The sequence below is a fragment of the Bos javanicus genome, chromosome 29, assembly GCF_032452875.1.
Source record: "Bos javanicus breed banteng chromosome 29, ARS-OSU_banteng_1.0, whole genome shotgun sequence".
NCBI lineage: Eukaryota > Metazoa > Chordata > Mammalia > Artiodactyla > Bovidae > Bos > Bos javanicus.
Window position 1 is genome coordinate 19,272,146 of NC_083896.1, and position 12,685 is coordinate 19,284,830.

The 12,685-nt window shown below is 37.5% G+C and overlaps 1 protein-coding gene across 2 annotated transcripts in view; it reads left to right on the forward strand.

The window, feature by feature from the left end:
• LOC133241097 (glycerophosphodiester phosphodiesterase domain-containing protein 4-like) overlaps positions 1-12,685 on the forward strand; it is a 133,852-nt gene that overhangs the window by 85,972 nt on the left and 35,195 nt on the right. For both annotated transcript variants that reach the window (XM_061406183.1, XM_061406184.1), the window contains 2 exons: positions 1,408-1,629; positions 2,648-2,802. In XM_061406183.1, the coding sequence (XP_061262167.1) occupies positions 1,408-1,629; positions 2,648-2,802 (377 nt within the window). The remainder of the gene's footprint in view (positions 1-1,407; positions 1,630-2,647; positions 2,803-12,685) is intronic.

Here is a 12,685-nt window from a genome sequence, read left to right on the forward strand (position 1 = left end):
CCCACTCCAGTACTTTTGCCTAGAAAATCCCATGGACAGAGGAGCCTGGTAGGCTGCAGTCCATGGGGTCGCTAGAATCGGACACGACTGAGCGACTTCACTTTCACTTTTCACTTTTCACTTTTATGTGTTGGAGAAGGAAATGACAACCCACTCCAATGTTCTTGCCTGGAGAATCCCAGGGACGGGGGAGCCTGGTGGGCTGCCGTCTATGGGGTCGCACAGAGTCGGACATGACTGAAGCAACTTAGCAGCAGCAGCAGAAGAATAAGAATGAAGATTAAGTTGTGTTGAGACGAAGGAAGAATACTTTAGTCTTGAGAAAATGTGAGGTAGCTAATGCTTCCTTCTGAAAAATAGCCATCTATCACCAACTTTACCAACAAGTGATCTAAAATTGGCAAATAATGGTAAAAGTAGCCATCTACTAAGTTTAATATAGACTATATATATATATATATATATATATATATATATGGACTGAGGTGTAAGATAAAATGCTGTGTCTTAAAAAAGCTGACAGTTCCTGCTGTGAGAAAGTTACACTGAGTAGAAGTAGAAAAGTGAGGGGACTGTTGTGAATTGTACAGTACATTCTCCTAGACCCAGAAAATATTTTACTATATTTAATCATCAAAATAATCATAATAAATACATAGATTATTCCTCCCCTTTCCCATTTTATAGTTTGAATAATAAAGACTTTGAGAATATAAATGGTTTTACCAAGGTTAGAAAGCAAGAAGCATATGAAGCCAAGATTTGAATTTGGTTTAAGACATACACAAATAAGTAAGTATAGAGAACAGAATTAAAGAGGCATAAAATTAGTCATTGGAGTTTAATGCCATCAAAGTCTCTTTACTTCAGAAATATTTCAGGATGTCTTCATGAGGAGGTAGCATTTGAACTAAGCTGTGCAAGTAGAGGACAGGTTTGTAACAGGTGAATGTGGCAAGGGAGGCAGATGTATGATAGAGGTGGGTGTGAATCCAATTCAGTCTGAAGCTAAAGCGTATTTCTTTTTTTTTTTTTTCATTGCCCATAACTAGAACAGTGAGAGAGAATGTGGGAGACCATTGAAACTAAAAATGAATTGTATTACCTTGAGTTTTAAAAAAGTTTGAAAAGGGAGCTCTAGAAAAGAATAGGAAGAACCTTTAGTGCAAATACAACAGGTTCTATGGTATGGAATAAATCATTGCAAATATCATTACTTCCAATGGAAATTACATTTAATTTATCTTCTTGGCAACTCTTATCTCAGGACCAGTATTTCAGAAGTCCTGGTGGGTTGAATGGTAATGGATCAACATGGAGGTAGGGCTGGGTGTGGGGCTAAATGCAGGAGAACTGGAAAATGCTTTTGATAGGAGCCAATGTTTTCTCTGATATACTTATTTTTAGGTCAAACCATTTTTTCGTATGAAACCCTTATCAGAGGATGATAAGGAAAGAGCAAGAAATCAGAGGATTGCTAAACTAACTGATTTATTGGCAATTGCACAGAAGGAAAAAAAATTGGTGATATTTGATCTTAATGCTCCTCCTTCAAAACATCCTTCCAGATTATCGTATATCCACCTTGTAGTAAGAGTGATCCTTGACTCTAAGATTGAGCAACATCTGGTATGTATATCTCAGTATTTATGATAGAGTTTGGGAGGTGGATTGCTTGTCTCAAGAGCATAGCATTTGAACCTGGCCTACCTTGTAGATCTTTCCTGGGATCCTTAAATAATTCTGCTGTCTATAGAAATGGGAGTTGGTTGCTTATACAACTACATGTGGCAATCTAAGAATGACCCAGTTAAATTTACATCATTGGGGAAAACATTGAGGCTGTTTACTGTTCCAAACCAAATGAAATGTCACCAGTATGTTAAAAGGGAAAGTGTATGATTACTACACAATGTGACCTTCACCATCACCAACATACATCAATTAGAAAGGGCCTGGGCATGGAACACTAACTAAGGCTTTGAGGATTTGGTTTTCATTAGTAATATAGAAAGGACATCTGGTTCTTATTTGAGCAGAGATTTGTTCATCATGTTTCTCAGAACTGCTGCATTTTGGTAGCTGATCATTCCAAATGTCTTAAAATTTCAAAATATGGAACAATGCTATGAGTGAAACAAGTATGTATCTTTGCAAACAGAACTATTTCTACAGATGAGTCATAATAGCATCCTCTGTTAGCAGGATATGACTCGCTCAAAGGTGATTTTTAGCATCATCAGCCAGAGGAGATGTTTATAAGTCTGACTTTTCATCCACACCTACCAGCTCCTCATCCACTTTGGCTAGTATGATATCACCGTGGACCCTTGGTCCCATGATGTTAACTGGGAAAACTCAGCTCCAGAACATCCTTGGTGAAAGCCTCATTATAGGAGTTCATTAAATGTTGTATGGCAGAAACCAACACAACAATCTAAAGCAACTATCTTCCAATTTAAAGTAAATTGTAAAAAAGTTCATTAGACAATATTAAGTCAGGTTGACTCTTTCACCAAAGGCTGGAATCTCTCTGCTCCCTGTAAAATGTACCCATGCTGGAATGGGTCTCCTCCCATTCTACCTGGGACTATTTGTGTCTAGACTGCTGATTATCCACTGAAAGACATCCTATTTCTCCTTATAGATTGCTTGGTTACCAGGTTCTGAGAGAAGGTATATCAAGAGCAAAGCTCCTGGTTTTCAGCATGTGGGCACATTTTATACCCTTCAGGAACTTGCAGATGAAAATATCACTAGAATAAATGTTGACTATAAGAGGTTGTACTACAATGGATTGAGGTAACTGATCATACCTCTTTTTGCATGTATTGCCTTACTTGCACAAAATCTGCATCCCAGCCAAGGTACTTAGGTTCCTCCTCAGGGTATCTGTGTGTGGTTATCTGTTTGGAATCCCCTATTTTCCTCCTCCTGCCCCTCCCATCCTCTGCCAACAAACATTTATCAATGATAGGCTCTCTTCCTGGGACAATCTTCAGCCCCTTATCCTTGTGCTCCAGTCTCTTATCATTGTTGCTCTTTTTCTTTTTGTATTATGTTATCAATGAAAGTCAGAGCTCAAAAAATTGATGATTTCCTCTGCCATTACTAGATAGATTACAGTACCTTATAAATGGCTTTGTGATGCAGATATCTAGATCTCTTATAGGAATAACCCAGGGCATAATTAAATCATTATTTCAAAAAACATAAAATTGGCAGATGAATGGATAAGAAAGCTGTGGTACATATACACAATGGAATATCACTCAACTATTAAAAAGTGCATTTGAATCAGTTCTAATGAGGTGGATGAGACCAGAGCCTATTATACAGAGTGAAGTAAGTCAGAAAGAAAAACACCAATACAGTATATTAACACCTACATATGTAATTAGAAAGATGGTAATGATGACCCTATATGTGAGACAGCAAGAGAGACACGATGTAAAGAACAGACTTTTGGACTCTGTGGGAGAAGGCAAGGGTGGGATGATTTGAGAGAATAGCATTGAAACATGTATATTATCATATGTGAAATAGATTGCCAGTCCAGGTTCGATGCATGAGACAGGGCTGGTGCACTGGGATGACCCTGAGGGATGGGATGGGGAGGGAGGTGGGAGGGGTTCAGAATAAGGAACGCATGTTCACCCTTGGTGGATTCATCTCAATGTATGGCAAAAACCGTTACAATATTGTAAAGTAATTAGCCTCCAATTAAAATAAATAAATTTTAAAAAACAAATAAAAGGGAAAAAACAACTTCAAACATCCTAGTACGAGAATAAAGTAAAATCATTTATATACCATATTTATAAATATATAATTAGGGACAGATTTTCTGAATTAAAAGCACCTGGGAATGAAATGGTAACTTTTTCAAACTCAACTGTTATTAGTCACTGCTCATGTTAATCCCTATACCCTTTCTATTAGATTTTAAAATAATTTTTCAGATAATTCTAAATGCTTCCAAGACACAGCTTCCTTGGAGATACAGATGTATGTGTACATAGGCATCAGTTAAGAGATGTAGATATCACCAATGCTGTGGTTATAGATGTATATCCAAAATCTCTTGGGGTTAGTAGGAGTTCCCATAGGTGCCTTTTTGTATTTGAAGCCATGAACTTGGCTGCTAGATGCACTTGTGTTACTTTTCCTGGCTCTTTGACCATAGGGGAATTGATCAAAAATATGTCATTTTTTTCTTTCAACATTAGAAAATTATATATGTATATGTATTTCTGTCTCCTTTTACTTATTTTCATATAGGAAATGTTTCTAGTTAAATTTTTTCTCATAATTATTATTTAGATTACTAGTAGTTGAAATTAATTATAATAGCTTCCATTTATTGAGCTTTTATTATGTGTCAAATGGTTGGTAGACCACAGACTCGTTTTCAAATCCTGGCCTACCCATCAGACAAGTGATGACCACACTTACGGCTTAGACAAGTTTCTGCAAAGTGTTATCCCCATAACAAAAATTTTATAATCAAACGGTATTTTCTAGAGTTTCTCTCTGAAGGATCTCACCCCTTATTCCTGTCTTGACTAATTAGTTCATTCCTGTGAATGGTTCTGATAAGCAGCGTGTCCTTGGAGAAGTTTCTCTTTTTGTTTAGTTGTGGTTGAAGGTGGGTTGGACCAATAGGAAACACTACTAACTTTGGAGAGTGTTCAGTTCTGTGTTGCTCAGGACTCTTCCTCCACATTGTAGGATATTTAGCATCCAGTGATGTTACTGCATCATTGTGACAATCTCAAATGCCCTAGATATTTCCACATGTCATCTGAGAAAATGATTATTGCTCCCATTGAGAACCATAGGCTAGATGAATGTGTCCAGGTGCATGTTCAACTTCAGCCCAGGATTTTGTGATTATTTAAGGAGATGCAAATGCTGTCCCAACACTCAGGCATATCTCCACTCTTAGGAACTGGTAAGCAGGAGCTGTCCACGTGGCATGCCAGTCGGGCAGTCAGAAATGGTGTACCCTCAGCACAAAGACATATCACAAAAATGGCATCAAAAAACTCAAGTTTCTATATGTGACTTCTTGCATAGCCAGCAAAATGATAGAGTATTAGTCCAATTTGAGAACACACTTAGATTGAAAATAAAAGCCATATCTTATTTGAACTAACCTGTATCTCACTATTGAAAGATTTTGAGACCTGTGACTTGTTTGTTGCTGCTGTAGGGCAAGCTTGCCAACCTCAAGGCTAGGTACTTGAAGTCAGCACCCATAAGCAGTAGAAATACTGAAACTGAATAGTGCTATTTCTGATGACTCAGTGACTTATTTCACTATCTAAACTTTACATGGTTTAATATGACTCTTTGGAAGTTACTTGTTTTGAAAAATTGTCTATAATGAATCTTGTTTTTGAACATCAAAAAAGAAAAGCAATTTAGCTCAGCAGATATTTCCCAAATAGTAATATGTATATAGACCAGTTAACTAGTTTTAGTGAAAAGTCAACACAAGCAAGATATGATTCTTTTTGTAAGGAAACCCTTATATTCTAGTAGAGGAGTACAAGGGTTTTTTAAATATAACTATACTACAGGGTTGGAGAAGGCAATGGCACCCCACTCCAGTACTCTTGCCTGGAAAATCCATGGACAGAGGAGCCTGGTAGGCTGCAGTCCATGGGGTCACTAGGAGTCGGACACGACTGAGCGACTTCACTTTCACTTTTCACTTTCATGCATTGGAGAAAGAAATGGCAACCCACTCCAGTATTCTTGCCAGGAGAATCCCAGGGATGGGGAAGCCTGGTGGGCTGCCCTCTATGGGGTCGCACAGAGTCGGACATGACTGAAGCGACTTAGCAGCAGCAGCATACTACAGGGTGGATCATGATTATTCATGAACCAGACTATTCCGAGCACTTCTCCTCAAGAAACTGAATTTTAAGAAATTCAGCAGTTGTACCTTGTTAGTCGTATACTGTTTAAATCAGAATATTTATTCCAATCACATTTCCAGTGCAGTCTCTGTGTTCATTTTGATCAGACCACTAGTGCAAGACATTGTGACCTTGCCATTTTGACTGAGAATGCTTTAAATACATTGTTTTAACCAAAACTATATGCCTACAAAGATGTCCTCTGACTTATTTCTGATGTGGGAATTTTAAATGTTTTTAACATTTTTAATTTTGAAAACTAATTTGTTGAGATGAAATTCCCATAAAATTAACCAATTTAAAGTAACAATTCAGTAGGATTTAGTACATTCAGAATGTTGTTCAGCTGTCACCTGTAGGTCCAGTACATTTTAGTATTAGACATTTTTATTTTCCCATTTTTGGTCAGTCTTGCTAGAGGTTTATGAATTGTACTAACCATTTGAAAAAACCAAATTTTAGCTTCATTAGCTATATTCTGTTGCAAATTTTCTTTCCTATTTCATTGACTGCTGTTATCTTTATTTTCTTTTTTTATATTTCCTTTAGGTTTACTTTGCTCTTCTTGTATTAGTTTCTTTAGGTAGAAAATTAGGCGTTTGATTCTAAATTTTCTCTTCTAGAATAAATGTTTAAAGCTATAAATTACCATACAAGCATTACTTACATTCCACAACATCCAATTTAAAATATTTAAAAAGTGTTTTATTTCCCACTTGACTCATAGATTACTTAGAAATGAATTGCTGGCCTTTTAGAAATGTATTAATGCATCTATCCTTAGTGTTATTTGCTTTTGACTTAAATTCATTGTGTGTGTGTGTGTGTGTGTGTGTGTGTATGTGTGTGTATGTGTGTGTTAGTCACGCAGTCATGTCTGACTCTTTGTGACCCATGGACTGTAGCCCGCCAGGCTCCTCTGTCCATGGGATTTTCCAGGCAGGAATACTGGAGTGGGTTGCCATTTCCTTCTCCAAATTCATTGTGACCAAAGAACAAGTCTCTATGACTTCAATACTTTAACTGGTCTCCTTGCCTACTAAATCATTTGTCTTGATGAATTTCCCATGTCCACCTAAAAATGATGAGCTCTGTTCATTTCTTGGGTGTGGTATTCTGTAAATATTGGTCAGTTTAATTTGGTTGACAGTCTTTTTAAACATTTTATACTGTATTTTCCCCTTCTTTTTCTAATGCTTTGTTTGTTGCAGATCAAACTCCCACACAGCATAGAACTTACCTACTATGAAGCTTTATTATTAATTTCAAAGGTGCAATAATCAAGAGGTTTAGAGAAAGCAAGGAAAGGTCAGTCATTGATTTCAGCTTTGCAGGCTTTTTCCTTTATTGGATTCATACTCTATGGCCTACAGTAATAGATAAGAGCTCCAAGTGAGTTTTTGCAGAGCTGTTTCACTTATAGGGAAGCATTTGCATTACAGAACATCTGCATTTAATATTCCCAAAGAGATATGTAGTTTATGTGACCTTCTCCAGGGAACCATGCCTCATAAATCCACATTCTATAATTACTTACAAAATATATAATAAACATTCAACTAGGAAATCCTTTTTAAAAAATATTCTATGCATAAGGCCTCTCTCACAGTAAATATTATTCTATTTAGAAAAGAAGTAGCTATCATATCGACAAGATTAGACCACTGTCACCTGCCTTCTTACTTCTGTGAGCAGTCTGCCTCACCAGAGAATTAAGGGCTCCAAATGCCTTGTCTGTCAATTATGGAGAGAGGGGTATTGATATCTCTCACTCTGGTTGCTGATTTGTGTTATTTCTCACTTTAGCTCTGTTTATTGTTATGGTTATTATAGTGGTTGTTGGCTTCTTATATTTTAAACATTTAAAAAATACATTTAAATGTAGAATTATTAGATCTTCTTGGTGAATTCACCCTTTCATTATGAAATATCCATGGTCTCTGGTTATAATTCTTGTCTAAATATTGCTTTTATTAATATTGCTACATTTTCTTAGAGTTAGTGTTTGTGTGTTGTTTTTTTTTTTGTCCTTTGTCTTTCAACTGCTTTGCATATTTATGTTTAAAGTGCATCTTTTATAAACAGAATATTGGTTCTTGCTTTTATATTTATGAGGATAATGTCTATTTTTTAATGAGAATCTTTGGTCCATTAATATTTAGTTTACCTGGCATACTTGGGTTTATATTATAATTAGGACCATTTTTTCCTATATATCCTCTCTATTCTTGGTGAGTTGGTTGTTCTTTCCTATGTTTTAATTTTTTAGTTAATTTCTAATTCTTTAGTGTTCTTTTCTGTCTCTCCTATAGGCTTTTACATTTTTGAATTATTTTTTAGTGGTTGCTCTAGGGATTATAATTATCATTATAATCTACTTTAAATTAATATTATTCTATAATATAAAATCAGATCAGATCAGATCAGTCGCTCAGTCGTGTCCGACTCCTTGCGACCCCATGAATCGCAGGACGCCAGGCCTCCCTGTCCATCACCAACTCCCGGAGTTCACTGAGACTCACGTCCATCGAGTCAGTGATGCCATCCAGCCATCTCATCCTCTGTCGTCCCCTTCTACTCCTGCCCCCAATCCCTCCCAGCATCAGAGTCTTTTTTAGTGAGTCAACTCTTCGCATGAGGTGGCCAAAGTACTGGAGTTTCAGCTTTAGCATCATTCCTTCCAAAGAAATCCAGGGCTGATCTCCTTTAGGATGGACTGGTTGGATCTCCTTGCAGTCCAAGGGACTGTCCAGAGTCTTTTCCAACACCACAGTTCAAAAGCATCAATTCTTCGGTGCTCAGCCTTCTTCATAGTCCAACTCTCACATCCATACACGACCACAGGAAAAACCATAGCCTTGACTAGACAGACCTTTGTTGGCAAAGTAATGTCTCTGCTTTTGAATATGCTATCTAGGTTGGTCATAACTTTCCTTCCAAGGAGCAAGCATCTTTTATTAAAGCCTTAGGACAACACAGTTCTATTTACTACCTTCTGCCCTTTGTGCTCTTCTGGTTATAATACTTTTGATATAAAACCCAGAGTTGTTATTGTTTAGTCACGCAGTCATGTCCAACTCTTTTTGACTCCATGGACTGCAACATGCCAGGCTTCCCTGTCCTTCGCCATTTCTTGGTGCTTGCTCAAACTCATGTTCATTGAGTTGGTGATGCCATCCAACCATCTTGTCCTCTGTTGTTCCCGTCTCCTCCTGCCTTCAGTCTTTCCCAGCATCAGGGTCTTTTATAATGAATCAGCTCTTCATATCAGGTGGCCAAAGCGCTGGAGTAACAGCTTCAGCATCAATCCTTACAATGAATATTCAGGGTTGATTTCCTTTAAGACTGACTGGTTTGATCTCCTTGCAGTCCAAGGGACCCTCAAGAGTCTTCTCCAGCACTACCAGTTCGAAAGTGTCAATTCTTTGGTGCTCTAGCCTTCTGTATGGTCCAACTTTCACATCCATACGTGACTGCTAGAAAAACCAAACCCAGAGTACATTTGTATTGTATTTAAAAAAATAGTCTATAGTGTTTTTTAAACTTTTTATTTTGAAATGATTGCATGTTCAGTTCAGTCGCTCAGCTGTGTCCGACTCTTTGCGACCCCATGAATCGCAGGACGCCAGGCCTCCCTGTCCATCACCAACTCCCGGAGTTCACTCAAACTCTCGTCCATCAAGTCAGTGATGCCATCCAGCCATCTCATCCTCTGTCGTCCCCTTCTTCTCCTGCCCTCAATCCCGCCCAGCATCAGAGTCTTTTCCAATGAGTCAACTCTTCACATGAGGTGGCCAAAGTACTGGAGTTTCAGCTTTAGCATCATTCCTTCCAAAGAAACCCCAGGGCTGATCTCCTTCAGAATGGACTGGTTGGATCTCCTTGATTGCATGTTAACATGTAGGAAATAATACAAAATGATGATGTGATGATGTGTTACTCCATTGGTAAAACTTGTAATGGTATGATATCGAAACCAAGCTATTGATATTGATAAAACCCACCAGTCTTACTCAAATTTCCCAAGTTTTACTTACATTCATTTTATGTGTGTTTTGTATATATAGTTCAGTGCAGTTTTATCATATATATGTTTGCTGATCTTAACAGCATAACCAAGATAGACTGGTTTAATCATCAGAAGTATTACTTTTTCCCTAGCACAATCAATTTAATTAGCATTGCTCATTATGAGAAATGATAAAGTATCAGTCATTATAATTGCAACTGTTGACAATTATTCAAAGTCATTAACATCTCAAGACCTAAGATAATACTGACTTACTGAATTTTAAAGATGTGGAGGTAAGGTAGGGAAAAGTTGCTAGGAATACCTTCAGTTTTGCATAAGCTCAGTAAACATACCCCATGAATGATCATTTCTAGTATTTTGGAGAGGTGAAGAAAGATTCTTAAGATACCACTAGCCTGGCCTCCTTATTAGCCACAGTGCTACAGGAAGTTGCTTCTAAACATGTAAATGTCTGTGTTTCACTCAAACACCCTGAGGATTCCCCCGATGCCTATAGGAAAGAGTTCAATCTCCTTAGCCTTGGATTCAAAGCTCTTAATTTCCAGCTCCAGTTTTTCTTTCTTTTTTTTTTTTTTTTACAAATGTGTGTATGTGTTTTATTTATTTTAATTGGAGGCTAATTACTTTACAATATTGTAGTGGTTTTTGCCATACCTTGACATGAATCAGCCATGGGTGAACATGTGTTCCCCATCCTGAACCCCTCTCCCACCTCCTTCCCCATCCCGTCCCTCAGGGTCATCCCAGTGCACCAGCCCTGAGCACTCTGTCTCATACATCGAACCTCAACTGGAATCACCAGAAGTATTACTACTTTTGTTGCCCTTTGATAACCACACTCCCCTTCCTTCCATCTGCATCTACTCACCTCAAACCCTAACGTCTCTCAATGACTAATCTCTTCTGCACTTCTATAATCCTGTCATTTTAAGAAAGTTATATAGAAGAATCACACAGTATGCAGCCTGTTGTGATTGGCCTTTTTTCCACTCAGTATAATTCCCTTTGACATTCATCCAGATTGTTGCATGCATCTACAGTTTTTTCAGTTTCATTGATGGATAGTGTTCCATTGTATGAATGTACTATTTCTATAATTATTCATCAACTGAAAGATACCTGATTGTTTCTATTTATTATAGATAAATGTTATGAACATTTGAGTATAGGTTTTCACAAGAACATGATTTTTTAACTAAGAGTCTATAACTCACTCAGATTCCCCATTCTTTAAAAAGTTTCTTCATTGTGTTAAAATACATACAAAACTTACTTTTGCAATGATTTTTAATATAAAATGCTGTGGTTTTAATGTACATTCACTGTGTTATACAACAATCACCACCATCTACCTACCTAACACTTTTCATCTTGTAAACTCAAATTCTTATTAAACAATGAACTTTCATCAATCCCTCATCAGTGTTTCTGTTTGTGATTTTGATTCATGTAAGTGGAATCACATATTTATCTAAGACTAACTTATTTCACTTAGGATGAAGTTCTCAAGGTTCATCCATGTTGAATTCATTCATTACAGAATTTCATTCCTTTTTAAGGCTGAATAATAGTCTATTATGGGGAAACAGTGGAAACAGTATCAGACTTTATTTTTTTGGGCTCCAAAATCACTGCAGATGGTGACTGCAGCCATGAAATTAAAAGATGCTTACTCCTTGGAAGAAAAGTTATGACCAACCTAGATAGCATATTCAAAAGCAGAGACATTACTTTGCCAACAAAGGTCTGTCTAGTCAAGGCTATGGTTTTTCCTGTGGTCATGTATGGATGTGACAGTTGGACTGTGAAGAAGGCTGAGCGCCGAAGAATTGATGCTTTTGAACTGTGGTATTGGAGAAGACTCTTGAGAGTCCCTTAGACTGCAAGGAGATCCAACTGGTCCATTCTGAAGGAGATCAGCCCTGGGATTTCTTTGGAAGGAATGATGTTAAAGCTGAAACTCCAGTACTTTGGCCACCTCATGTGAAGAGTTGACTCATTGGAAAAGACTCTGATGCTGGGAGGGATTGGGGGCAGGAGGAGAAGGGGACGACAGAGGATGAGATGGCTGGATGGCATCTCTGACTCGATGGACGTGAGTCTGAGTGAACTCCGGGAGTTGGTGATGGACAGGGAGGCCTGGCGTCCTGCGATTCATGGGGTCGCAAAGAGTCAGACATGACTGAGCGACTGAACTGAACTGAACTGAATAGTCTATTATATGTATGTACCACAGTTTTCTCATCCATTCATTAGCTGATGGACATTTGGGTTGCTTGAACATCTTAGCTCTTGTGAATGACGCAGCTTGGACATGGGTATATGAATAGCCCTTCAAGACCCTGCTTTCAATTCTTTCGGGTATTTACCAGAAGGTAGAATTGCTGGGTTGTATGCATTATTTTTTTAATTTTTTGAGTAAACACCATACTGTTTTCCACAGTGGCTATAAAAACAAGACACAAATGTTCCAAGTTTTCCATGTTAACACATCCTTATTAATTTCTGTTTTTTTGATGTAGCCATCCTAATGGTTTGGTATTTGTTATTCTTGGAATGTTTGATGAAATTCACCAGTGTAGTTATTGGGTCCAGGAATTTTCTTTGTTTGGAGAGTTTTGGTTAATGATTCAATTTCTTTACCCATTGTAGGTCTATTTGCGTTTTCTTATTCTTTACTGATTTCTTTTCTGATTCAGTCTTGGTAGGTTTTATGTTTCTAGGA